The sequence below is a fragment of the Pleurodeles waltl genome, chromosome 6 (assembly GCF_031143425.1).
Source record: "Pleurodeles waltl isolate 20211129_DDA chromosome 6, aPleWal1.hap1.20221129, whole genome shotgun sequence".
Lineage (NCBI taxonomy): Eukaryota > Metazoa > Chordata > Amphibia > Caudata > Salamandridae > Pleurodeles > Pleurodeles waltl.
The window spans coordinates 1,054,143,720-1,054,170,202 of NC_090445.1; the positions used below are offsets into that span (position 1 = coordinate 1,054,143,720).

Consider the following 26,483-nt stretch of genomic DNA (forward strand, 5'->3'; position numbering starts at 1 on the left):
GTTACTGGTAGTGCATTGCATAGGGCATAGGCCTGTTCCCTGTGTGTGAGGGTGGTATGTACGCCAACGGTGATGGTGTCTCTCCCCCTTTTGTTTTGTCGTCCTGTCCTTATGTGCATTAGCATCTTCTAGCAGAGGAGTAGAGGCACCGATGACGGAGGGAGCTGCATCCCACAGGACCCAGGAGGCAGAGACCACCGACGCCGAGGGCACCAGTGGGACGGAGGGCGAGGGGAGCACAATGGTGGAGACTGGAGGGGACAGCTCGAACACAGATACCTCCTCCGATGGAAGCTCCCGGGTGGTGGCGGACACCTTAGTGACCACCCCAGCTACAGGTACAGCCGCCACCCCCTGGACCAGCACTGCCCTCCCAGCAGCCCCTCATCAAGTTGGTCGTGCCCGCTCACCCAGGATTCTGGGCATCTCCTTCACCCCAGGCACCTCAGGCCCAGCCCCAGTTAGCCCTGTTGCCCTGAGTGAGGAGGTTATTGACCTCCTGCAATCCATCTCTGTTGAGCAGTCGACCGTTGTGAATGCCATCCAGAGGCTGGAAGCCCACATGCAACAGACAAATGCATTTCTGGAGGACATTCACACTGGCTTTGCGGCCCAACAGAGATCCATCCAGGCTCTGACCTCTTTGCTAATGGCAGCCATTTTCCCTGTTTCTAACCTCCCCCTCCAACTTCCTTTTCCCAGTCCCATTCCTCTCAACCCCAACCTATCCCAAGCACACAGGCAGACGAGCATGCACACAGAACAACACACAAGAGTGGCACAGGCGAACACAAGCACCACACATCATCCGACAGGCACTCACACAAACACCATCCAGTTGCTGTCACGACTCACGTGCTGCTTATGCCTGGAATCCGCAGATCGAGTGGCGTGGGTCTTGAATGTTCAGCTTTGGCCCAGAAAGGGGTGACTCTTTCTGGTAGCCACGGTGCTGTAGGCAATGGAAACGCCAAGAACAGACCGTGCCCTTCAGAAATAGCGCCAGAGGGAAAAAAACCCTGAAAAGGGGAAAAAACCTCCAAACAGATAGATTCCTGAAACAGGAACAAAAGAACAGGAATCAACAGAGGCAAAATATAAGTAATACACAGAATTGACGAGATCCAGAACCGATAGGCTAAGAATGAGGAGCGAAGACACCATCAAAACAGAAAGTGTTGCAGCGCAAGGAAAGGAAGAAAACACATCCCTTAAATACCACTAAACAGGAAACGACCAACAGGAAGTTAAAGGACACCATCTTAGATAGGGAAAAGTACATAGAATAGAATAGACTAGGAACCATAGAGAACAGGGAACAAGGAATGCTGGGAAGAAAAAGGTAACATGGGAAAGGGGAAAAAACATAAAGGAAGGTACAACCAGATGTCCCAGAAAAAGAAGAAAAGAACAGAAAAGGAAAAAACAGGTAAGAGGGGTCAGGGGGCATGAAAAACGCGGTGCACATAAACAGAGCGAGGCCCCATGCCCAATCTGGGGCCTCGCAAGGTACACAGCAGACTGTGGGCGCGCCGTGTCCTGTAGACGCATTGTGCGGCCCGACCCGAATGTTCGGCTCGCGCTGCAGTATGCAGCGCGACAGTAGGTCCCCCCCCCGAAGGCCCAGGTTTGTGTGGAAATAAGCGGTGAAAACGACGAATCAGAAGAGGTGCGTGAACAGAAGATGCATCTTCCCAAGAGCATTCACTGAGAGGATAACCCTTCCAATGAATCAGATACTGAAGACGTTTGTGAAAAATACGAGAGTCACAAATTTCTTGTACCTCATATTCAGGTACATCATCCACTAATACAGGAGGAGGACAAGGAAACTGACGAGAGTAAGGGTCAGGTACATAAGGTTTGAGCTGGGAAACATGAAAGACCGGATGAATTTTCCATGTACGAGGCAAGTGAAGACGGACAGTGACAGGATTAATCAGCTGAAGGATACGGAAAGGCCCGTAGTAGCGGGGTGTGAACTTATTCTGAGAAAGGCGTAAGGGCAAGAATTTGGATGAAAGCCAGACTTTATCCTGAAGGTGATAGTCTGGAATGTTCCTACGTTTCTTGTCTGCTATTTTCTTCATATATCTCTTGGTGTTCAACAAATTGGATCGAATTAGTCTATGGATTTGTAGAAGTCGTCTGGAAAGGGAAGTAACCGCAGGTAGAGGAGAGGTAGACTGAGGAGAAGTAGGAAAAGAAGTAGGATGATAGCCATAAGAACAGAAAAAAGGAGTGACCTTGGAGGCACTATGGACAGTATTATTGTAGGAGAATTCAGCAATAGGGAGATAAGTGTTCCAGTTGCTCTGTGTAGAATTACAAAAACAACGAAGGTATTGCTCTAATCCGTGGTTCAGACGCTCGGTCTGTCCATTGGTCTGAGGATGGAAACCCGATGACAGTGCTATATTGATATTTAGTGTCCTACAAAAATATTTCCAAAACCGGGAAATGTACTGAGGTCCTCTGTCAGAGACAATGGTATGTGGAAGTCCATGGAGACGGAAAATATGATAGATAAATATCTGGCTTAGTTCTTGGGACGTAGGTAATCTTTTCAGGGCAGTAAAGTGAGCCATCTTAGTAAAGGAATCAACAGTGACCATGATAACCCTGTTTCCTGCTGATGGAGGGAGCGAACACATGAAGTCAGTAGAAATGGTGTGGCAGGGAGCTGGTGGAACAGGCAATGGCTGTAGCAATCCTGCAGGTCTGGTACGGGGAATCTTAACTTGGGCACAAATGGGACAAGCCTGAACGTATCTTTCAACATCCGATTTCCAGGTAGGCCACCAGAAAAATCGCGAGAGAAGTTCTTGTGTGGCCTTGATGCCTCTATGACCAGCAACCGGCGAATCATGGCACATTTGTAATGCCTTTTCTCTAACTCTGTTAGTAGGAAGGAACAACAGATTCTGATAATAATAATAACATTGCTTTTTACATATAAGGGGTTTTAGTTTCTCTACTTCTTGGTCAGACAGGCTGGAGTATTCCAGTTGTACCTCATCCAGGAAAGACTGGGCTACTCCGATGATCTTACTAGGTTCAAGTAGATACTGAGATGGGGTAGGAGTACAATCTGGATAAAGGCGAGACAGAGCATCAGCCAGAATGTTTTGGGATCCAGGAATATAGCTGATGTAAAAATCATACTGACTGAAGAAAAAGGCCCAACGAGCCTGGCGACTATTCTGGCATACAAAATTACGTAAACATTGTAGATTACGATGGTCTGTTCTCACCTCAAAAGGCTCCTTGGAACCCATAAGAAACTGTCTCCATTCTAGGCAGGCTGTTTTCAGAGCTAATAACTCCCTTTCTAGCACTGAGTAATGTTTTTCCGATGTAGAGAGTACATGGGACAAATAGAAAACAGGATGTTCAAGACCATCATCTTCTTGTTGTTGGAGTAAGACAGCTCCGATGGCTCTTTCGGAAGCATCGGTAACTACAATAAATTGTTTGTTGGTATCTGGGTGTCTCAAGATGGGGGATTGAGTGAAAGCCTTCTTTAAATCTTGAAAAGCTGTTTCAGCCGCCTTAGTCCAGACAAAACCTTTCGTTAAATTTTCCTTCTTTAAAGTGTGGGTTATGTGGTTGGTTTGTTTCGCAAAGTCTAAGATAAACTTCCGATAAAAGTTTGCTAATCCTAGAAAACATTGTGTTTCCTTAATAGAAGAAGGAGAAGGCCAATCTAGGATGGCTTGTACCTTTTCTTGGTCCATAGCTATGCCGGTGGGACTTAAATGGTAACCCAGATATTTGACTTCCGTCTTGTCAAACTCACACTTTTCTGGTTTGCAAGATAGTTGATGTTCCCGGAGTCTTTGAAGGACTTGTTTCACGTGAGAAGAATGGAGTTCGGGACATCTAGAATAAATAAGAATATCGTCTAAGTAGATTACAACTGTCTGGTTCAAAAGGTCAGAAAACACAGAGTCCATAAATCTTTGGAAGATAGCGGGGGCATTAGTGAGACCAAAAGGCATAACCTTGTACTCAAAGTGACCAAATGGGGTCCTGAAAGCTGTTTTCCACTCGTCTCCTTCTTTAATACGTAAAAGGTGGTAGGCTCCCCGTAGATCCAGTTTGGTAAAACGTTGAGCCCCTCTGACTGCCTCTAGAATATCCTTGATGAGAGGCAAAGGATAACGATCCTTTATAGTTATCTTATTCAGGCCTCGAAAATCCAGGCAAGGACGAAGATCCTTTGTCTTCTTGGGTACAAAAAAGAGGGGAGCCACTGCCGGAGAAGACGATGGAACAATAAGACCACTCTGTAAATTCTCTTCCACACACTCCTTGAGAACTTCCTTTTTGGGTTCCGTGAGGGAATACATCCTCCCAAAGGGAACGACAGTTCCAGGTTCCAAGGGAATAGCACAATTGTAAACTCGATGTGGAGGTAACACAGGTCTGGATGGTTTTTGGAACACATCTTGAAATTCTAAATAGTGTTCAGGGACTCCTTGGACAGTATTGATGGAATATCAGGTAGTACTTTCAGTAGGTGTCATTCTTTTAGGTGACCAATATTTGTCGGAAGCAAAACAGTTCTCATGACAAAACTGTGAAGACAAGGAAATAGTCAGGGTTTCCCAATTCACATACGGATTATGTCTTATGAACCACTGAATTCCTAGAAAGATGGTATGGTTGGGGGATGATATGAGATCAAAGGAGATGTGTTCTTGATGGTTACCAAACTGTAAACTTAACAACAGGGTAGTAGTATCGACTGGACCAGAGGATATCAAGAATCCATCCACTGTGTGAACTTGTTCTGGAATTCCTTTGGGTTGTGTTGGAATTTGTTGAGTAGTGGCCCAAGTCTTATCCATGTAAATACCACTAGCACCACAATCTAGTAAGGCCATAGTTCCTTCTTGACGGCCGTCAGGTAGCTGTAACATGACAGGTAACATGAACAAGGACGTGGTATTGTCCTTAAATGAACTGATGGAAGGTACAGCCGATGATCCCGTCCCCTCCCTTCTTACAGAGGACGGGAAGTGGCGTTTCCCGATGGCCTTTGAGGACGTACAGGGCAGGTACGAAGCATGTGGCCAGCAGCACCACAGTACAGACACAATCCTTTCTTACGTCTGTCTTCCCGCTCGCTAACGGAGAGCGGGCCTCGAGTAGTATCCACTTGCATGGGTTCTCCCTCTATGTCTCTAGCAGGAGGGTGAGGTTCCTCAGAACGATGCAGATAAACCCGTGAGGTGCTTGGCTGGGAAGATCCTCTATTCTTTCTCTTTTCCAATCGTCGTTCTTGAAGACGGTACTCGATGGAAAGTGCTTGATCCATCAGACCACGAAGATCTTCAACTCTGGTGGAGTGTACTAACTCATCTTTTATTTCTTCTTTAAGTCCTCTGCGAAACAAAGTCACCAGAGTACGTTCCACCCAGGTGGTCTCTGCCGCTAGCTGACGAAAACACGTAATATATTGAAGGACATCTTGTGAGCCTTGTTGGATGTCACATAAGGCTTCTTCCACAGAGGCCTCCAATCTTGGACGACTAAACATTTGTTTGAAGCGATTCACGAAGGAGGAATAGTCCGACAATACCGGGTCGTTGGATGATACCATCGGGGTTGCCCAGGCTAAGGCAGGACCGGATAATGCACTGATAAGATAACCCACCTTTGTCCTGTCATGGGAGAATTGGGTAGGTCGGAAGGCGAAATACACCGTTAATGCATCAAGGAATTCACGTAGTTTAGTTGGTTCACCGGAGAAACTAGGAGTAGAGGCGGAGATAGTCGGAACATCGCCACTGCGGAAAGCCAAAGCCTGTCGTAACGCAGCATTTTCATTGCGTAGTTGTTGCAATTCCTGAGCTTGTTGCTGAATAGTTGTCAGAAGAGATTGATCAGGATCTGCAGCAGCCGCCACCGTATCATCCATGGTGTTAGAGGACGTCGGGAGAATTTGGCGCTGCAATCTGTCACGACTCACGTGCTGCTTACGCCTGGAATCCGCAGATCGAGTGGCGTGGGTCTTGAATGTTCGGCTTTGGCCCAGAAAGGGGCGACTCTTTCTGGTAGCCATGGTGCTGTAGGCAATGGAAACGCCAAGAACAGACGTGCCCTTCAGAAATAGCGCCAGAGGGAAAAAAACCCTGAAAAGGGGAAAAAACCTCCAAACAGATAGATTCCTGAAACAGGAACAAAAGAACAGGAATCAACAGAGGCAAAATATAAGTAATACACAGAATTGACGAGATCCAGAACCGATAGGCTAAGAATCAGGAGCGAAGACACCATCAAAACAGAAAGTGTTGCAGCGCAAGGAAAGAAAGAAAACACATCCCTTAAATACCACTTAACAGGAAATGACCAACAGGAAGTTAAAGGACACCATCTTAGATAGGGAAAAGTACATAGAATAGAATAGACTAGGAACCATAGAGAACAGGGAACAAGGAATGCTGGGAAGAAAAAGGTAACATGGGAAAGGGGAAAAAACATAAAGGAAGGTACAACCAGATGTCCCAGAAAAAGAAGAAAAGAACAGAAAAGGAAAAAACAGGTAAGAGGGGTCAGGGGGCATGAAAAACGCGGTGCACATAAACAGAGCGAGGCCCCATCCCCAATCTGGGGCCTCGCAAGGTACACAGCAGACTGGGGGCGCGCCGCGTCCTGTAGACGCGTTGTGCGGCCCGAGCCGAATGTTCGGCTCGCGCTGCAGTACGCAGCGCGACAGATGCAGACATACCAACATCAACTGCCTCCACTGTGTCCCCTCCTCCTTAACCTCCACCTCCCTCCCAGTTGCGTCTACACTCACACCTGCATGCACCACATCATCATCCACTACCACCAGCACACACCTCACTGGCAGACACCACCACAACGGCCATGCACACATCCCCTGTGTCCTGTCCCACTTTGTCTGCCCCCTCAAGGTACACAAACACAAGCACTCAGAAACTCAACAGCCATTCACCTCACAACAGCATCCAACCCATGCACCTGCACCCAAACACAGCAGACAGACACCTCCCACAACAACTCTCTCTTCCTCCACTCCCAACCCTTCTCCCTCTTCTGACCCTAATGACCCTAAGCAGCTTTTCCTCTCCAACATTAACCTCTTCTCTACCCCTCCCCCATCCTTCACATCTGGCCAGGGTGGTTATAACCCAGGCAAGCACCTCAGCCACCCAGTTCATGGGCCCAGTAGTGTCCACACCCACTTGTGGTGGTAAAGGATCCAGGGTGCCAGGCAGCCTCATGGAAAGGGTGCCTGCCCCAAGTGCTGCCTGGAAGGGCAAGGAGCCCTCCTGAGCTGCTGCCCTGAAGGGCAAGGTGCCATCCCCAGCTGCTGCCAGGAAGGGCAAGGAGTCTGCCCCAAGTGCTGCCAAGAAGAGCAAGGAGCCATCCCCAGCTTCTTCCAGGAAAGGCAGGAGGCCTGCACCAGCAGGCAGGAAGGACAAGGGGCCTGGTGCTGGGACTTAGTCGTAGCCCCCAACAACAACCATGATTGTGCAGCCTTCCGAGGCTGCAGGGGATGGGCAGGAGCTTCCCCCCACAACCACCAGCAGCAGCACCACCACCACCACAATCAGTGGGCAGCCGTCCAAGGCTGCAGGGGATGGGCAGGAGGTTTCCCCCACAACCACGACCAGCAGCAGCACCACCAGCAGCAGCACCACTGCCACCACTGAGCAGCAGTCACTGCCGCCGGACGGTCTATAGACCTGCCTCCCGGGGCTGTTGTGCAGCCTGCCCCCTGCAAAACCTGTGGGTATGACACCCAGCTGAGAGACTGTGACCTTGCACTCCCCAGGATCTGAAGCACAGGACACGATGACCCCTCCAGAGCATGTGGGTATGACACCCACTCACCCCATCCTCCCCAGGATCTGAAGCACAGGGCATGATGCGCCCTCCAGAACCAGTGCCTATGACACCCATTCACCCCATCCTCCCCAGGATCTGAAGCACAGGGCATGATGCGCCCTCCAGAACCAGTGCCTATGACACCCACTCACCCCATCCTCCCCAGGATCAGAAGCACATGCCACGATGCCCCCTTCAGAACCAGTGGGTATGACACCCACTCACCCCATCCTCCCCAGGATCTGAAGCACAGGGCATGATGCGCCCTCCAGAACCAGTGCCTATGACACCCACTCACCCCATCCTCCCCAGGATCTGAAGCACAGGGCATGATGCGCCCTCCAGAACAAGTGCCTATGACACCAACTCACCCCATCCTCCCCAGGATCAGAAGCACATGCCACGATGCCCCCTTCAGAACCAGTGGGTATGACACCCACTCACCCCATCCTCCCCAGGATCTGAAGCACAAGGCATGACACCCACTCACCCCATCCTCCCCCAGGATCAGAAGCACACGGCACAATGCCCCCTCCAGAACCAGTGGGTATGAAACCCACTCACCTCATCCTCCCCAGGATCTGAAGCACAGGGCACAATGCCCCCTTCAGAACCAGTGGGTATGACATCCACTCACCCCATCCTCCCCAGGATCAGAAGCACACAGCACGATGCCCCCTCCAGAGCATGTGGGCAAATCACTCACCTGAAAGACTGTGGCCTTGCACTCCCCAGGACCAAGCACAGGCCACGTGCCCCCTCCAGAACCAGTGGTGTTGTTCCATCTGCCGGCTGATGTGCCCCCCCGTTCCCCATCCCCCTGAGGTGCCTGCCTATTTTCCAACTGATACCCCTGCAGTGTTCTCTCCGTGTTGGAGCAGGAGACAAGTGGGGCCTTGGACTTTGTCATGTGGCCCTGTGGCCCATGCACATTGAGGACTGGGAAGTGTCCCTTGAACTGTACATATGTATATAATTTTAGATTTAATTTTTGTATGTTTACTGTATTTATATCATTACACTCACTTTCATCTATTCGTGTTGTCCCTGCATTATTCCTGAGGGGAACGGAGTCAATATGTTTTCTTACTGTATCTGATTATGTGTATGGACCCTTGGTTGTGGTGCTAAATGTGACGAGGTGGGCGAAATTGAGCGCTTGGTATTTGTAACCTTAAACTTCAGAGGTTTGTGACTCCGGTTCTACTAATTGTATTTGGATGGTTTTGGTGTCACATAACTGATTAAACTTTGCTTTATTTTTCTAAATTGGTTTGGGATTCTTATTCTTTTGCATTTTCACTGTATTGCTGTTTGTGTACTGCATAAATACTTAACACATTGCCTCCAAGTTTAGCCTGACTGTTTGTTGTTCCAAGCTACCCATGGTTAAGCACAAGATAAATTGGTGACTTTTTGTGGCTCACTCTGCAAGGGATTGTGGCTGTTGCTTGACCAGGGCTCACAACCCAGTCAACCAATAACCCAATTTCTCCCAAAGACCGAAGCGTAAAGTCTCCCAAATATCAAAAAGGCTTGGCATTGTGGGTGGAAAAGCCTCACTAGGTAAGGGACTAAGCAGTGGACAAACCTCTTGGCCTACAGGTTGTATTTAGCAGTATCTCAGTTAGAAAAATAAAAACGTTATGGGTGGAATGCTTAAATTAAACTCAGTCACTGGTGATTATACGGTACACTTCCATTCCAGTTTTGCCAACAGGTGCCATTGGATATAATGAACTTGTGATATGTAAGACGGGATATCCGTCAGGTTTGTGATGAACTAACCCTCCACCAAACTCACATTCAAGCTCTAGATCTCCTCCACCAAGAAGATCAGAGTTCTCAGTAGTGTAAGAGATAGAAGAAGTAGGTAGGAATCAAATGTGCTTAATTTGAACTCACAGACATTTTGCTTTTCAGTACTTGTTTCTGATATTAACCTTGCGAGGCCTGCATTTCCAAATTTACTGTTATGTAAAAGAAGAAACATTTTTACCCATTCAAATAATGCAATACGTTATATGAACGATTTGTGTCACAAGTCACACTTGTTGGGATGTGCATGGACATACAATGTTTCTTTAAAAGGCAGACAAGAAAGCGATGCCTGTGCTTTTGTGGCAGAAACCCCTGAATGGCACTACTTTTAAAAACAGACGTGAAAGAAATGTTACTTTCTCAAATGTAGATGTGCTGGGCGTACAAAAACAAGATGCCTATTAACCCGATTGACTGTAGTGTCATTAATTATTCAAAATAATACGAAATATATTATAATCTTCTTGGTGGCAGGACATTTATACAACATTTTTGTAAGGTGCACATTTTTCCTAACACTTTAAAATCTAATTATATTTTGAAGAAATATTGCGCTTCACTAGTGCTTGATTGTCATTTCAGGCAAAGGCGCCAGCCATGTTCCTATCATTGGAACAGGGCTGTCTAAGCTTTTAAAAGCTAATTAGCACACTGAATTGATTCGCAGAGGAAGCCTCAACAAGTTATTAATTAAGGCTCTCAGTAAGGTTTTTTGCTGTTTTTTTACCTGTAAATACGGAGAGAGCAAACAATATGTTTTTGTGCCTGCATTCATTTATGCAAATAGAATGAAACGGAAAAACTGCCTTTTGATAGGTACGTGTCTTTTGGTTCAGTTGCTGTGTATATTGATTACGTTAAAGTGTAAAAATAACTTGGGAACGACCTTGCACGCATCTTGGTTTTTCTTTCATTATGATCCCTTTCCACTTAGTCTTCAAACAATTTTAATAACACTATGCATCTCCGCTTGGCAAGAAGCCCAGGTGTATTTTATTCACATATCATTAGTAGAAACAGCCAACAGTGGGAACATGTGAAGGAACAACTAGGTCCTAAACAAGTACAGCCTAAACGACTACTGTCATACAACGAAAAAGCCTAAACAAGGACTTTTTCAACAACCACATCTAAACAACAAAAAATACTATTAAAAAAGAATACACCTGAACAACGAAAACAATTGCCACGCATACCAAAAACTCTACATTAATAACTACAAAAAACAGCAAAAAAATAAAATAAAATAATTAGTTAAAAAAAAATCAAAAACTAGCACAAATTGAAAACAACTTTAGTAAATACAATTTTTAAATAAAACATTTTCAAACAGTGAAATAAAACGGACAACAAAAACAAAATAGATAGTGCAGTGATACTCATAGTACGGCCCGGCGGCCGCAAGTGGCCCTCCTGACCTTTACATGCGGCCCAGCGGCACTGGGCTGCTCTTAACTAGACTCAGTACTAACATTGAAAACATGTAACTAAACAGGCAAACATTTATTTAAGGTGAGTTGAATGTAAAGAAAATAGATAACAGAGGGGTTCTGTACAATGTAACATCAGAAACACCTTCATTTTTAAAGACATATTTGAAGCAAAAATGTAAAAGCATGATCAAGTCTGCTCAAAATTCAAAAAGTGTATTTCATTAACATGCAGAAACGTCACCTTAGTACACCAGATCATATCAGTGCATTGAAGAAATATATTTTTTCAAAGTGATAGTTTTCTAACCTGAATTTAGAAACATTCACTCCCCCAGCCCCCACCCCGACAACAATTCCTTTGGTGAGCTAAGAGACAAGTCAGCTATGTGCACTCTTTGGGTGGCCTAGGTTTCAATTATACAAAAACATTAGAGTTTATTAAATCAAACACAAAAAGGTTTTGTGCAGCGCACTTCCTGAAGGCATGGGAGGTCCTCATATGTGATAATGAACAAAAAGAAGGGAAAGTGAAATAAAACATTTGCTTAGGATCACACAGTTTGGTTAAGTGGAGAAACCGTGATTATTCCCAAGTTTATGGTTTCATGTTGTGCTATTCAGACACTAGAAGTATATCTAACACCCACTTTACTGCCAACACCGACTGCCACCCTCGTCCCTCAGTGCTACCCTCCGTCACATCAAAGACCAAACTCTGCGGCCCCCATGAAAATGTTTGCGAGTACCCATGCGATAGTGCATGACAACTTAGACCTACAACACTTTCTACACCACCAGGGAAGTATTTCTTTCCTTCACCAAACAACGTCAACAAGGAAAGCATATCAAAAGTGCACACATACTAAACTTAAAAAATAAATATGAGTTCAGTCAGAGATAGATTTAGAACACAAATAGATGCCCAAAACACATTTTGTCTTAAATTACAATATTACCCTTAAAAACATATATATATAGAGCCGTCCACCATTTTGTGTTCAGTGTCACACAGAACACCTTACAGTGAAGACTGTGTAGCAGTACGGAAAGAGACAGATTGATATTGTGGATAACAGCACCATCTATTGACTAAAAAAGGTCAAATATCTTAAAAATATATATTTATATATTGTTTATAAATTAAAAAATAACAGCGAAAAAAAAAGAAATCAAAGAAATAAATTACATTTTGGGCCTCATTACGACCCTGGTGGATGGTGGTATTTTGGAGAAAAGTACTACCAACAGGCTGGCGGTACCTTTCCCCAAACTATGACACTGGCGGTTTGGCTCAAGCCAAACCGTCAATGTACCACTCCGTCCGCCAGGGCGGTAACAGCCACCGGGCTGGAAACTACAGTCTCCAGCCCAGCGGCTGTCACTGTCCCACCCGCGGGATTATGGCCCCGCCTACCGCTATGGTTTTTGTGGCTTCCTTACCACTATGAAAACCATGGTGGTAGGCACTATCAGTGACAGGGAATCACTTCCCTGTCACTGATAGGGGTCTTCCCCACCCTTCTCCCCTCCTCAGGGTCCTTCCCCACATTCCCCCTCCCACTCCGACCCCCCGACATACAGGCACATTCATGCAACATCATGCACACACATACACACACTCATACCCACATTCACCCACGCATGCACACATCCATTCACACACACATCCACACACACTGACATACATACAAGCACAAAAACATTCACACAACACACAATACACGCACTCACACATCCATACATGCACATACGTACCACACACAACGCACACCCACATTCATGCACACACAAACTGTCAGACTTTGGGGTATTTCTTCCCTGTCATACACTTTGTTTTGCTAAATTACACTCTTCTCATCACTCATGTGGTAAAATGCACTATTTTAACAAGAGTGCTCGGTGGTGGCTTATTTGTGTAAATTCATGATGTTCTTCAATAATGAGACTACAAGTCCCAGCACCCTTTAGGAAGAAGCCATAATTGAGGGTGTGGCTCATATAAAAATCAACCGCACCCAGGTTCCAGTGCTTACTATTTTGGAACCTTGCCCGAGGTGGAGTCTTGTGAGCTGTCTGCGTCTTTCCAGTTTGCCGGTGTGTAACAGTGGGCCTCCGAAGAAAGCGAGTGGACGGACTCGCTGCGGTGAGAGTTTCCTCTCAAGATCCTTAGCATCGTTGTTTATTTAAAAGAGGACATCTGTGTTATTTCATTGCCGGTTCAGTATTCCCTGGAGTTTGGATAATTGGTTGGTAATTGCATTCACATGCCGATCTTGAACTGAAAACGATACTTTGTTTAAGGCAGCGCGTCAATTTCTCAAGACTTTAAAGATGCTTTAGAAAGAACTTTGATGCGGTTATTTATTTAACACGAACGAATGAAAGAACCATACGCGCGCACAAGTTTCTTGAAGAGTTCATTATTGATTTTACTGTGTGTGCCTAGGGAAACATTTTATATGCGCACATAAGTTTCTTGAAGAATTTATTATTGATTTTGTTATGTGTGTTTAGAGAAACCTTTCCACACGCGCGCGCAAGTTTCTTGGAGATTTCATTATTGATTTTGCTGTGTGTATTCAGAGAGCAATTTCGCACGCGCGCACCGGTTGTCAAAGGCTTATTGTTCAACCCCTAAAATGTTCTTGTAAAAACCTTGTTACACACGTGCCTATAGATTAAAGAGGTTAATTAGAATTCACAGAATATTGTCGGAAAAGACTTGTTGAATACTCGCGCTTGGGTTAAAAAAGATTAATAATTACATTTATCTGAGTATATTAAGAAATTAGGTCTTTACATTTGCAATTAGTGTTACAAAGGCTATTAATTATATTCTATGTGTGCATAAGGAATATTTAATGATAATTTTGATGGAAAATAAGAATCAGTAAAAGGAAAGAAAACATTTCTTTATTATTGAACACTATTCATCCATAATTACTTTGAAGAAATAAACAATGAATAACTATTAATGTCTTGGTAATTGTTCTCTTTGTATTTGGAAATTCGCCATTTCATGTTGACCTACTGTTTTTTTTTCCCTTTTAAATAACATTTGCATTAGGATTATTTCGTAGTAGGTTATAAAAGAACCAACACACAAATCCCGAGGAATCGGACTCTGACACGAACATACACACACACACCTCCCCTGTCAGAGCACCCGACTTACCTGATTTCAGGGGGTCATCCGGCAGTAGACGGGACAGGGCGCTTCTGCCAGCGGAACATCGCCAGGCCATATCATGGGTCATGATACGGTCTGCGGCGGTCTACTGGCATGGCACTGCTACTGGCAGCAGCGCTACCTTACCGCTGTCCGCCACCATGACCGTAGCCGGAATTCTGCCATCCTTCTGGCTGGAATTCCGGCTACATTCATAATATGGCAGTCGGCTGGTAGCCATGGCGACGGTCTTTTGGCGGCCGTCGCCGTGGTGGTAGGCGTGTTTTACTGCCACTGTCATAATGAGGGCCCTTTATCTCTTTAAAGATCTATTTGAAGAGCGTTAACAATAAAAAATAGAACATCTTAAGAATAAAAGGTAAATGATTTCTTAAAAAGTTTGAATATAACATTGAAAAACGTGTTAAAAATGAATATATGAAGATTAGTATTAGAATTGCAATGGGATTACATTCATTTGTAGACAAATAAAATACATTTACTTCACCTACTAAATAAAATTCACAGTCTACTTACTACTTACCTCAAGGCAGGTGCTAGAGAGAAACCAGAGAAAAAAAGTTTTTATATTATGCTGGGTACATACCTGAAACAGGTACAAGGTACCAACTGGGGGAAATATTACTACTCTAATTCCACTGGGTAGTTACCTCAGAGCATGTGCCGGATAGCAACGGGGGTGGATTACTACTGATACTCTGCTGAATATTTAACTTAGTGCGTGTGCAGGATAGCAACCAAGGATAACATTCGTCTTTAAACTCCACTAGGTGCTTACCTCATACAAAGTACTGGACAGTAATCAGGAGGTAAAATTAAAATTTAAATTCTACTGGATACATACCTTAGAGTGGATAGTGCACAGCAACCAAACAATAAATAGAAAATGAAGAAAAAAATTACTACACTGTTTTCTGTTTATTTTTATAGATTCCAAATAAAAAAAAAACACAGAATGACATCAAGAGTTTGAAAAACAGCATCTTGATCAATTAAAGACCATATGCCCCCCAAAAAATGAAAAGTAAGTGTAATCTCCAAAAAGAAAAAATTGAATGTAATGTCTAATGTACACAAAACTGAGGGCAACTTCTGGACAGTGATCATCTGATAAAATTATTTTTCTAAGATGCAGAACAGGAACTAGGAGAAAAAATTGTATTCTAACTCCACTAGGTACATTTGTGAGGGCAAGTGCTGGACAGTAGTCAGATGGCAAAATAAGTATTGTGACCCCATTAGGTACTTACCAAAGGGCAGGTGCTGGAGAAGGGAAAGGAATTACTATTCTAACTCCACTGAGTACTTTCCACAGGACAGGTGCTGCACAGTAACCAGAGGAAAAATTACAATTCTACCTCCTCTGCATACTTACCTCAGAGTAGCTGCAAGATAGCAACTAGGAGCCAAAATTACTATTTCTACTTCACTGAATACTTACCTCGGGGCAGGTGCAGGTTAACAACCATGAGGCAGAATAACAAATGTAACTCAACTGAGTTACATGCTGAGAGCAAGCATGAAACAGTGACCATGGGACAGAAATACTAGTGTAAGACCACTGGGTTCTTACCTCAGAGCAGGTGGGGGACAGTATGCAAGAACCAAATAAGAAAATAACCATAGGAGGACATAAAAAAATTCAAAAACAACATCTTGAAAATTAAGGAGCTCACCAAAAAAAATAAACTAACTGTAATATTAAAAAAAAACAATTTCAATGGTAACTCTAATGTATACATAGCTGAACAACTTACCACAGGGCAGGTGTGGACAGAACATACAAGGGCAAATTTACTATTGGAACTCCAACTGGTACTTACCTCAGGGCAGGCGCTGGACAGTGAGTAAAGGGCAAATTTACTATTCCAACTCCACTGGGTACTTACGCCAGGGTAGGTGCTGGACAGTGATTAAAGTCTACGTTACTATTCCAACTCCACCAAGTACTTACCTCATGGCAGGTGCTGTACAGTGATTAAAAGCAAATTTACCATTCCAACACCACCAAGTACATACCTCAGGGCAGGTGATGGACAGTGACTAGAAGGAAAATTATTATTCCAACTCCACTAGGTACTTACGTCAGGGTAGGTGCTGGACAATGATTAAAGTCAAAATTACTATTCCAACTCCATCAAGTACTTACCTCAGGGCAGGTGATGTACAGTGTCTGGGGCAAAATTAATATTCCAACTTCACTGGATACTTACGTTAGGTAGGTGCTGGACAGTGATTAGGGACAAATTTACTATTCCAACTTCACCAAGTACTTACCTCAGGGCAGGTGATGGACAGTGATTAGGGTCCAATGTACTATTCCAACTACACCAAATACTTACCTCAGGGCATTTGCTGGACTGTGAATAAAGGGCAAAATTACTATTCCAACTCCACTGGGTGCTCACTCAGGGCAGATGCAGGGCAGTGACTAAAGGGCAAATTTACTATTCCAACTCCACCGGGTACTTACATCAGAGTAGGTGCTAGACAGTGATTATAGGCACATTTACTATTTCAATTCCACCGAGTACTTACCTCAGAGCAAGTGCTGGACAGTGAATAAAGGGTAAAATTACTATTCCAAGTCCACTGGGTACTCAGTTCAGGGCACGTGACAGACAGTGTCTAGGGGGAAAATTACCATTCCAACTCCACCGGATACTAACTTTAGGGCAAGTGCTGGACAGTGATTAGGGCCAAATTTACTCTTCCAACACCACCAAGTACTTACCTCAGGGCAGGTGCTGGACAGTGAGTAAAGGGCAAAATTACTCTTTCAACTCCACTGGGTACTTACCTCAGGGCAGATGCTGGACAGTGACTAAAGGGCAAATTTACGATTCCAACTCCACCGGGTACTTACGTCAGGGTAGATGCAGGACAGTGATTGAAGGCAAAATTATTATTCCTACTCCACCAAGTACTAACCTCAGGGCAGGTGCTGGACAGTGAGTTGGGCCAAATTTACTATTCCAACTCCTCCAAGTACTTACTTCAGGGCAGGTGCTGAACAGTGAGTAAAGGGCAAAATTACTCTTACAACTCCACTGGGTACTTATGTCAGGGCAGATGCTGGACAGTGACTTAAGGGCAAATTTACTAATCCAACTCCACCGGGTACTTACGTCAGGGTAGGTGCTGGACAGTCATTAAAGAGAAAATTACTATTCCACCTCCACCAAGTACCTACCTCAGGGCAGGTGATAGACAGTGTCTAGGGGCAAAATTATTAATCCAAGTCCACCAGGTATTTATGTTAGGGTAGGTGCTGGACAGTTGATATAGGCAAATTTACTATCCCAACTCCACCGAGTGCTTAACTCTGGGGAAGTGCTGGACAGTGAATAAAGGGCAAAATTACTATTCCAACTCCACTGAGTACTCACGTCAGGGCAGGTGCAGGACAGTAACTAAAGGGCAAATTTACTATCCCAACTCCACCGGATACTTATGTCAGGTTAAGTGCTGGGCAATGATTAAAGGCAAAATTACTATTCCAACTCCACCAAGCACTTACCTCAGGGCAGGTGATGGACAGTGTCTGGGGCAAAATTTATATTCCAACTTCACTGGATACTTATGTTAGGTTAGGTGATGGACAGTGATTAGGGACAAATTTACTATTCCAACTTCACCAAGTACTTACCTCAGGGCAAGTGCTGGACAGTGATTAGGGTCCAATGTACTATTCCAACTATACCAAATACTTACCTCAGGACAGGTGCTGGACAGTGAATAAAGGGCAAAATTACTTTTCCAACTTCACTGGGTACTCACGTCAGGTCAGATGCAGGACCGTGACTAAAGGGCAAATTTACTATTCCAACTCCACCAGATACTTACGTCAGAGTAGGCGCTGGACAGTGATTAAAGGCAAAATTACTATTCCAACTCCACTAAGTACTTACCTCAGGGCAGGTGATGGACAGTGTCTAGGGGAAAATTACTAATCCGACTTTACTGGGTACTTATGCTAGGGTAGGTGCTAGACAGTGATTATAGGCAAATTTACTATTTCAACTCCACCGAGTACTTACCACAGGGCTAGTGCTGGACAGTGAATAAAGGGTAAAATTACTATTCCAAGTCCACTGGGTACTCGCTTCAGGGCAGGTGATAGACAGTGTCTAGGGGCAAAATTACTATTCCAACTCCACCGGACACTAACTTTAGGGTAGGTGCTGGACAGTGATTAGGGGCAAATTTACTATTCAGCTCCACCAAGTACTGACCTCAGGGCAGGTGCTGGATACTTATTAGGGCCAAATTTACTATTCTAACTCCACCAAGTACCTATCTCAGGGCAGGTGCTGGACAGTAACTAAAGGGCAAATTTAGTATTCCAACTCCACTGGGTACTTACGTCAGGGTAGGTGATGGACAGTGAGAATAGGGGAAATGTACTATTCCAACTCCACCGGGTACTTACGTCACGGTAGATGCGGGACAGTGATTAAAGGCAAAATTACTATTTCAACTCCACCAAGTACATACCTCAGGGCAGGTGATGGACTGTCATTAAAGGCAAAATTACTATTCCACTCCACCAAGTACTTACATCAGGTCAGGTACTGGACAGTGATTAGAGCCAAATTTACTATTCCAACTCCAACAAGTACTTTCCTACGGGCAGGTGCTGAACAGTGTCTAGGGGAAAAATTACTAATCCAACTCCACTGGGTACTTACATTAGGGTAGGTGATGGACATTGATTATAGGCAAATTTACTATTCCAACTCCACTGAGTGCTTACCTCAGGGCACGTTCTGGACAGTGAATAAAGTGCAAAATCACTATTCCAACTACACTGGGTATTCACGTCAGGGCAGGTGCAGGACAGTGACTAAAGGGCAAAATTACTATTCCATCTCCACTGGGTACTTACATCAGGTTAGGTGCTGGACAGTGATTAAAGGCAAAATTACTATTCCAACTTCACCAAGTACTTACCTCAGGGCAGGTGATGGACAGTGTCTAGGTGCAAAATTAATATTCCAACTTCACCGGATACTTACGTTAGGGTAGGTGCTGGACAGTGATTAGGGACAAATTTACTATTCTAACAACACCAAGTTCTTACCTCAGGGCAGGTGCTGGACAGTGATAAGGGCCAAATTTACTATTCCAACTACACAAAGTACTTACCTCAGGGCAGGTGCTGGACATTGACCAAAGGGCAAATTTACTATTCAACTCCACCAAGTACTTACCTCAGGTCAGGTGATGGACAGTCATAAAAGGCAAAATTACTATTCCAACTCCACCAAGCACTTACCTCAGGGCAGGTGCTGGACAGTGAATAAAGGGCAAAATTACTATTCCAACTCCACTGGGTACTCACGTCAGAGCAGATACAGGACAGTGACTAAAGGCCAGCTCCACCAAGTACTTACCTCAGGGCAAAATTACTATTCCAACTCCACTGGGTACTTAGGTCAGAGTAGGTGCTGGACAGTGATTAAAGGAAAAATTACTATTTCAACTCCACCAAGTACTTACCTCAGGGTAGGGGCTGGACAGTGACTAGGGTCAAATTTACTATTCCAACTCCACCAAATACTTACCTCAGGGATTATAATGGTGTCCTGCTATTTGATGGAGTTTTGTTTTGACCAATGACTTTGTGTTTCACCACTGCGCATATTAGTTGCTCAATGTTCACCAGTAGCACATGGTATGTTTTGTTCAGTTTAGCCGCCTATGGGCTTTGACATTGCATTAGTCATTACATTCTGTATTGTGCCTATTGGCTTTGACATGGCATTAGCCATTGCTTTCTGTATTCAGTTTAGCCGCCTATGGGCTTTGACATTGCATTAGCCATTACATTCTGTATTCTGCCTATTGGCTTTGACATGCTGTATCCAGTCTAGCCGCCTATTGGCTTTGACATTGCATGCCTATTGACTTTGACATGATGTATTCAATTTAGCTGCCTATTGACTTTGACATGCTATTAGATATTCTGCCTATTGGCTTTGACATGATATCATATATTACATTTTGTATTCAGCTTAACTGCCTATTGGCTTTGACATGATATTATACATTACACTTTGTATTCAGCTCCGCTGCCTTTTGGCTTTGACATGATATAAGACATTGTATTTTGTATTCAGCTTAGATGCCTATTGGCTTTGACATGACACTAGACATTGCATTTGATATTTAGGTTAGCTGCCTATTGCCTTTAACATGACATTGCATTTGATATTTAGGTTAGCTGCCCATTGCCTTTAACGTGGAGTTAGACATTGCAGTTGAGAATAGTTCTGTATTTTTCCAAGCTGTGTTTTTGCACCAGAGAACCAAGATGTTTTGCTCTCACAGTAGACTAGACCTGATAAGAGAGAGTACATGGGCGTTGTTTCTCTTCCCTTGAGCTTGGGAACAGGAGTAGTCTTGGAGACCTGGCCAGTCTCCAAAGGGCTTGCTCAGTTTCCCAGGTCTGAGAGGAGGGGGCACACCTTTGTAACGAATGTAACAGGCTGCAGAGAGTCAGATTCGAATCTGCCGGACCTCGTGCTGGAGCTTGGCGCCAGTTGCCAGCATCCCGTGTGGGTAGATGACACTCTTTCTCGCGGCTGACAGGGGTCTCAGCTTGCAGACCTTAGAAAGATGTAGCTGTAAATAGTTCCTACACGGTGAAGTATTTGTTTTGCTTTGCATTCAATATCTTATAAATATAACCTGCTGTGTATATTGCAAACTGATATATTTTGTTTGATTAACGCGGACTTGAAAGCTACTAATTCGTCATTCATTCATAAACATTGTGGTTGGGGAAGAATAAAATAACAATAAAAGTCTTCTTTGACCTCAGAAGTGCATTTCTGTTGTGTTATGTTAGTGCTTAGAAACTAAATAAGAGGAAAGCACTACAATTGGTACCTGGAGTCGTGGGGTCGGTCATTAAGAGGTGATTAAAGGGGTTTGACGAGTTAGTAGATTTCTAAGTGCACACTTTAAAAGTGTAATTGTTTTTTGTTGTTTGGAGAATTACAGAAATTGTTTTCTGTTTGGAGAATCACAGTAGCACGGCAGACCATGTCTGAGAATACATGTGTTGATGAACTGCCTGATGGTGCTAAGAAAAACTGTGAATTGTTTTCTGTTTGGGGAATTACAGAAGAAAATGCATGTGTAGCTAAAAGGCCTGATAATGTTTTGAGAAATAATTCCCGTTGTATATATGTAGAAAACGTGTCTTTTGGAAGTAATGATGACAGAAAGGTCTGGATACCTTTATCTGCTTACAGAGAAATGCAGGAGAAATGTAGGAAGTTGGAACATGAAAATAGGAATTTACGTGCGCAAATTAGCCAGGATACAATAATTCAAAATAAGACTGAAAGTTATAAAAGGGCTGTTTTTGAAGAATCTTTCTTGTCCCATTCCAGTAATGAGGGGGTTAAGACAGCTCCGAGCTGCACTGAGTTTCCGTGTGAGCCAGGGTTTTTGGCAGCCAAAGTGCATTCCTTAACTGATAACAGGGACGAGAGACCAGAATGTGATTTACGAGTTACGTTGCAAAATGCACAAGTAAAACGAAGGATTTTAGAGCAAGACACCCCGAGTTTCATTAGCTTGTTTGATTTTTGGAAAAAGAATAGCCCTCATTTGAGAGAAATCCTAACACTTTTGTACATGGTCACTGTGAAAAATAATATGCAGCTGCGCGCTTGTGATTTGGCAAATGAAATAATGCAGACTTCAGGTTTCTGCGCAGTGCAAGAAGGAAAAACTGATGTACATTTAAATCATGAACAAGGAAAGAAAATAGTGCCCCTAGCTAGAATCATACAATGGATCTGGTACTTGCAAGACAGGGCTAGAGTACCACAGATAAAAGAATTATCAATGAAGTTGTGTGCACCATTTGAATTCGTGTCTACTGAAGATAAAAAGCATGTTTGTTTTACTAATGATTCATTGACTGAAATGTTGTTTTCTGGCACAGGAGAAGGAACAGCGTTGTATAATGTGTGTCAGATTTTAAAGCAAGAGCTACATGAGATGTGTCATTTTTATGCTGATTTTTGGTTCTTTGATAATGTTTTAGCCACATGGCTTGTACCTAACTGGTTCAATTACCTTGCAGATGTTAATCAGAAAAATTCAGAGAGAGAAGTGTTCACCCAGAATTCTGCCTTAGTGGGGATGGCTATGTGGGTGCCCCAGAAATGTGAAAAGGCCACTTACAGGTGGGCAGAGATGAGAGAGATGCCCATTCCCCTAGATTTGATAAAAACTGTGCAGCACGCACAAAAGCAATCTGTCATGCAAGCAGTCACAGAGCAGTTGGGGAGAGGAAAGTTACCAGAACAGAAATGGCAAAGTGATCAGGTTTTAGGGAGAGTGATTGCTGCAAATTACCAAGGCAAAATCGAAATTATGCTGATACCTAGAAAAGAATCTGATTCATTCATACAAATTGGAGACAGAATGGCCCAAATTGAAGAAAATGCAGTGAATGGAGGTTTGGTAAAGAAGGAGTCTGCCCCAGCCCTTCTGACAGTGCAAGAAAAGGGAAGCTGTGGCGCAGCAGATAAAAACCTCAGTGCTGATGTGTGGGCTGAAGCCCCAAGTGATCCTCCAGAACCTGCAGTGAATATAACAAAGGGCCCCAAAAACGTCCTGCTGATTATAAAACAGGGAAAGAAAGAGGAAGGGTGCAGTTTAAATGAAAAATGTTATTTGCAAGAAAAGTCATACTTGTTTCTTTTGCAGATCCTACCACGTTTCGCCACTGTCCCTGAGTGTGCTGCGTGGTCCCCCTTCCGGTGTGTGCGTGTGGGGTCGGGGAAGGGACCGAATCCCCAACCTGAACCTGGCTGAGTAAAGTGCCAGCACCATGGATCCATTTTGCGCAAACTGCGCCTTCAGTTCAAGTTCAACTTGTTTGCTGTGTTTTTTTTTTTTTTCCCCTCTCGTATGGAACTCTGACTTTTGCTTACCTTCCAGCAAACCTTTCAAGTGGACCGTGCATCTTTACATGAGTAGAACTCATGCCACATCAAATTGCTAACACTGTTGAATTAGAGACTCATTCAGAAAAAAAAAAAAAAAAAAAAAAATTTGCCCAGTCTTTTCTGTATAGATGTATCTGATGTGAAAGGTTATGAAATCAATGTGTTAATTCACTTCTATTGCTTTACAGGGATTGCTTTGATCATTGAAATTTGATTTGCTGATAATGTTTTTTTTTGTTTGTTTGAAATATGAGATATGTGAAACAAAAATTCATTGGTCAAAGGGCGGAATGTCCTGCTATTTGATGGAGTTTTGTTTTGACCAATGACTTTGTGTTTCACCACTGCGCATATTAGTTGCTCAATGTTCACCAGTAGCACATGGTATGTTTTGTTCAGTTTAGCCGCCTATGGGCTTTGACATTGCATTAGTCATTACATTCTGTATTGTGCCTATTGGCTTTGACATGGCATTAGCCATTGCTTTCTGTATTCAGTTTAGCCGCCTATGGGCTTTGACATTGCATTAGCCATTACATTCTGTATTCTGCCTATTGGCTTTGACATGCTGTATCCAGTCTAGCCGCCTATTGGCTTTGACATTGCATGCCTATTGACTTTGACATGATGTATTCAATTTAGCTGCCTATTGACTTTGACATGCTATTAGATATTCTGCCTATTGGCTTTGACATGATATCATATATTACATTTTGTATTCAGCTTAACTGCCTATTGGCTTTGACATGATATTATACATTACACTTTGTATTCAGCTCCGCTGCCTTTTGGCTTTGACATGATATAAGACATTGTATTTTGTATTCAGCTTAGATGCCTATTGGCTTTGACATGACACTAGACATTGCATTTGATATTTAGGTTAGCTGCCTATTGCCTTTAACATGACATTGCATTTGATATTTAGGTTAGCTGCCCATTGCCTTTAACGTGGAGTTAGACATTGCAGTTGAGAATAGTTCTGTATTTTTCCAAGCTGTGTTTTTGCACCAGAGAACCAAGATGTTTTGCTCTCACAGTAGACTAGACCTGATAAGAGAGAGTACATGGGCGTTGTTTCTCTTCCCTTGAGCTTGGGAACAGGAGTAGTCTTGGAGACCTGGCCAGTCTCCAAAGGGCTTGCTCAGTTTCCCAGGTCTGAGAGGAGGGGGCACACCTTTGTAACGAATGTAACAGGCTGCAGAGAGTCAGATTCGAATCTGCCGGACCTCGTGCTGGAGCTTGGCGCCAGTTGCCAGCATCCCGTGTGGGTAGATGACACTCTTTCTCGCGGCTGACAGGGGTCTCAGCTTGCAGACCTTAGAAAGATGTAGCTGTAAATAGTTCCTACACGGTGAAGTATTTGTTTTGCTTTGCATTCAATATCTTATAAATATAACCTGCTGTGTATATTGCAAACTGATATATTTTGTTTGATTAACGCGGACTTGAAAGCTACTAATTCGTCATTCATTCATAAACATTGTGGTTGGGGAAGAATAAAATAACAATAAAAGTCTTCTTTGACCTCAGAAGTGCATTTCTGTTGTGTTATGTTAGTGCTTAGAAACTAAATAAGAGGAAAGCACTACAAATGGACAGTGACTAGTGGCCAAATTACTATTCCAACTCCACTGGGCATTTACGTTAGAATAGGCACTGGGCAGTAATTGGGGGCAAATTTACTATTCCAACACCACCGAGTGCTTACCTTAGAGTAGGTGATGAACAGTGACTATTACTATTCAAACTCAGCTGGGTACTTACCTCAGAGTAGGTAATGGACAGTGATTAGGGCCAAAATTAAAACTCCAACTACACCAAGTACTTACCTCAGGGCAGTTTCTACACAGTTAGTAGGGACAAATTTACTAATCTAAGTCCATCGGGCACTTACACAGGGCATGAGCTGGACAGTTACTAAGTGGCAAATTTACTTACCAACTCCACCAGAAAATTACAGTTCAAGCTCTACACATATTTAACATTTTTCTTTTTGTATTGTTTACAGATTTTGAAAGAATGGTGTCACAGGGTGAAGCAAATTACGTCACCTCTCACACAGGACACCAACTTCTGAAAGTTGAAGGGTATCGTAATTGCTGAGATAGAGTTGTTGAACTCAGGAGCCATTGGGGGTGTGTGCAATACTTCTCTTCACATTGCAGAGGCAGAGCTGTTACTCTGGAAGATATTGTGGTTAGGACAACAGAGCATAACCACTCTGCCTCTGCAATGGAAATAGAAGTGAGAGAAAATGAACTGAAAATTAAAAAATTTGCACACACCTCCAATGATTCCTGTGGGCAGATACTAAGGGAAGTAGCGCAAAGTATTCCCATACAGGTTATGGGTAGCATGCCTTCAATACTGAATCGTAGACAAATGTTTCAACTGGAAAAACTGGCAAGTAACCCCCAACATGTAACACCGCAATCTATGAAGATACTAACATCCCCCCAGAACTAAATCTTACCTTCTCGAATGAAACTTTTCTCATGCATGACAATGAAAACCCTTCTAAGAGAATTTTAATATTTAGCACAACCCGTAACTTACTAATCCTAGAGAATAGTGACATTTGGATGATGGATGGAACATTAAATCTACACCCCATCCATTCACCCAAATTTACACTATCCATGCAACAAAAAATAACACTACAGTCCCCCTAGTGTATGCATTGTTACCTGACAAACATTCCTCTACATACACTGATTTTTTATCAGTAATCAGAAACAAAACAATGACCGAAAGACCTAGAAAAGTAATAATAGATTTTGAATTGTCAGTGATAAACACAATAATAGAAAATATCCAGAAACACAAACACAAGGATTCTTTTTCCACTTTTGACAGGCATATTGGCGTAGAATTCAAAAGTCATCCTTGAGTAGAGAATATTTCTCAGACTGCATACTACAATTTGAATTATGGAAACTAACTGTATTATGCTTTGTACCACCTGACAAAGTAGATGAATATTGTACATGTATCACTGTGATGCTATTAATCATGTTTGACCAATGACTTTGTGTTTCACCACTGTGCATATTAGTTGCTCAATGTTCACCAGTAGCACATTACATGTTGTGTTCAGTTTAGCTGCCTATTGGCTTTAACGTGGCATTAGACATTACAATTGGTATTTGGGTTAGCTGCCTATTGGCTTTAACATGGCATTAGCCATTACATTCTGTA

General features: G+C 43.5%; 1 protein-coding gene across 1 annotated transcript; it reads left to right on the plus strand.

Moving 5' to 3' along the window:
* Positions 1 to 20,023: 20,023 nt before the first annotated feature.
* Positions 20,024 to 23,234, plus strand: LOC138300527 (uncharacterized). Its single transcript, XM_069240007.1, has 2 exons — positions 20,024 to 22,514; positions 23,041 to 23,234. The coding sequence occupies exons 1-2, from the start codon at positions 21,358 to 21,360 to the stop codon at positions 23,150 to 23,152; spliced, it is 1,269 nt and encodes a 422-aa protein (XP_069096108.1). The 5' UTR covers positions 20,024 to 21,357; the 3' UTR covers positions 23,153 to 23,234.
* The last annotated feature ends 3,249 nt before the right edge of the window (positions 23,235 to 26,483 follow it).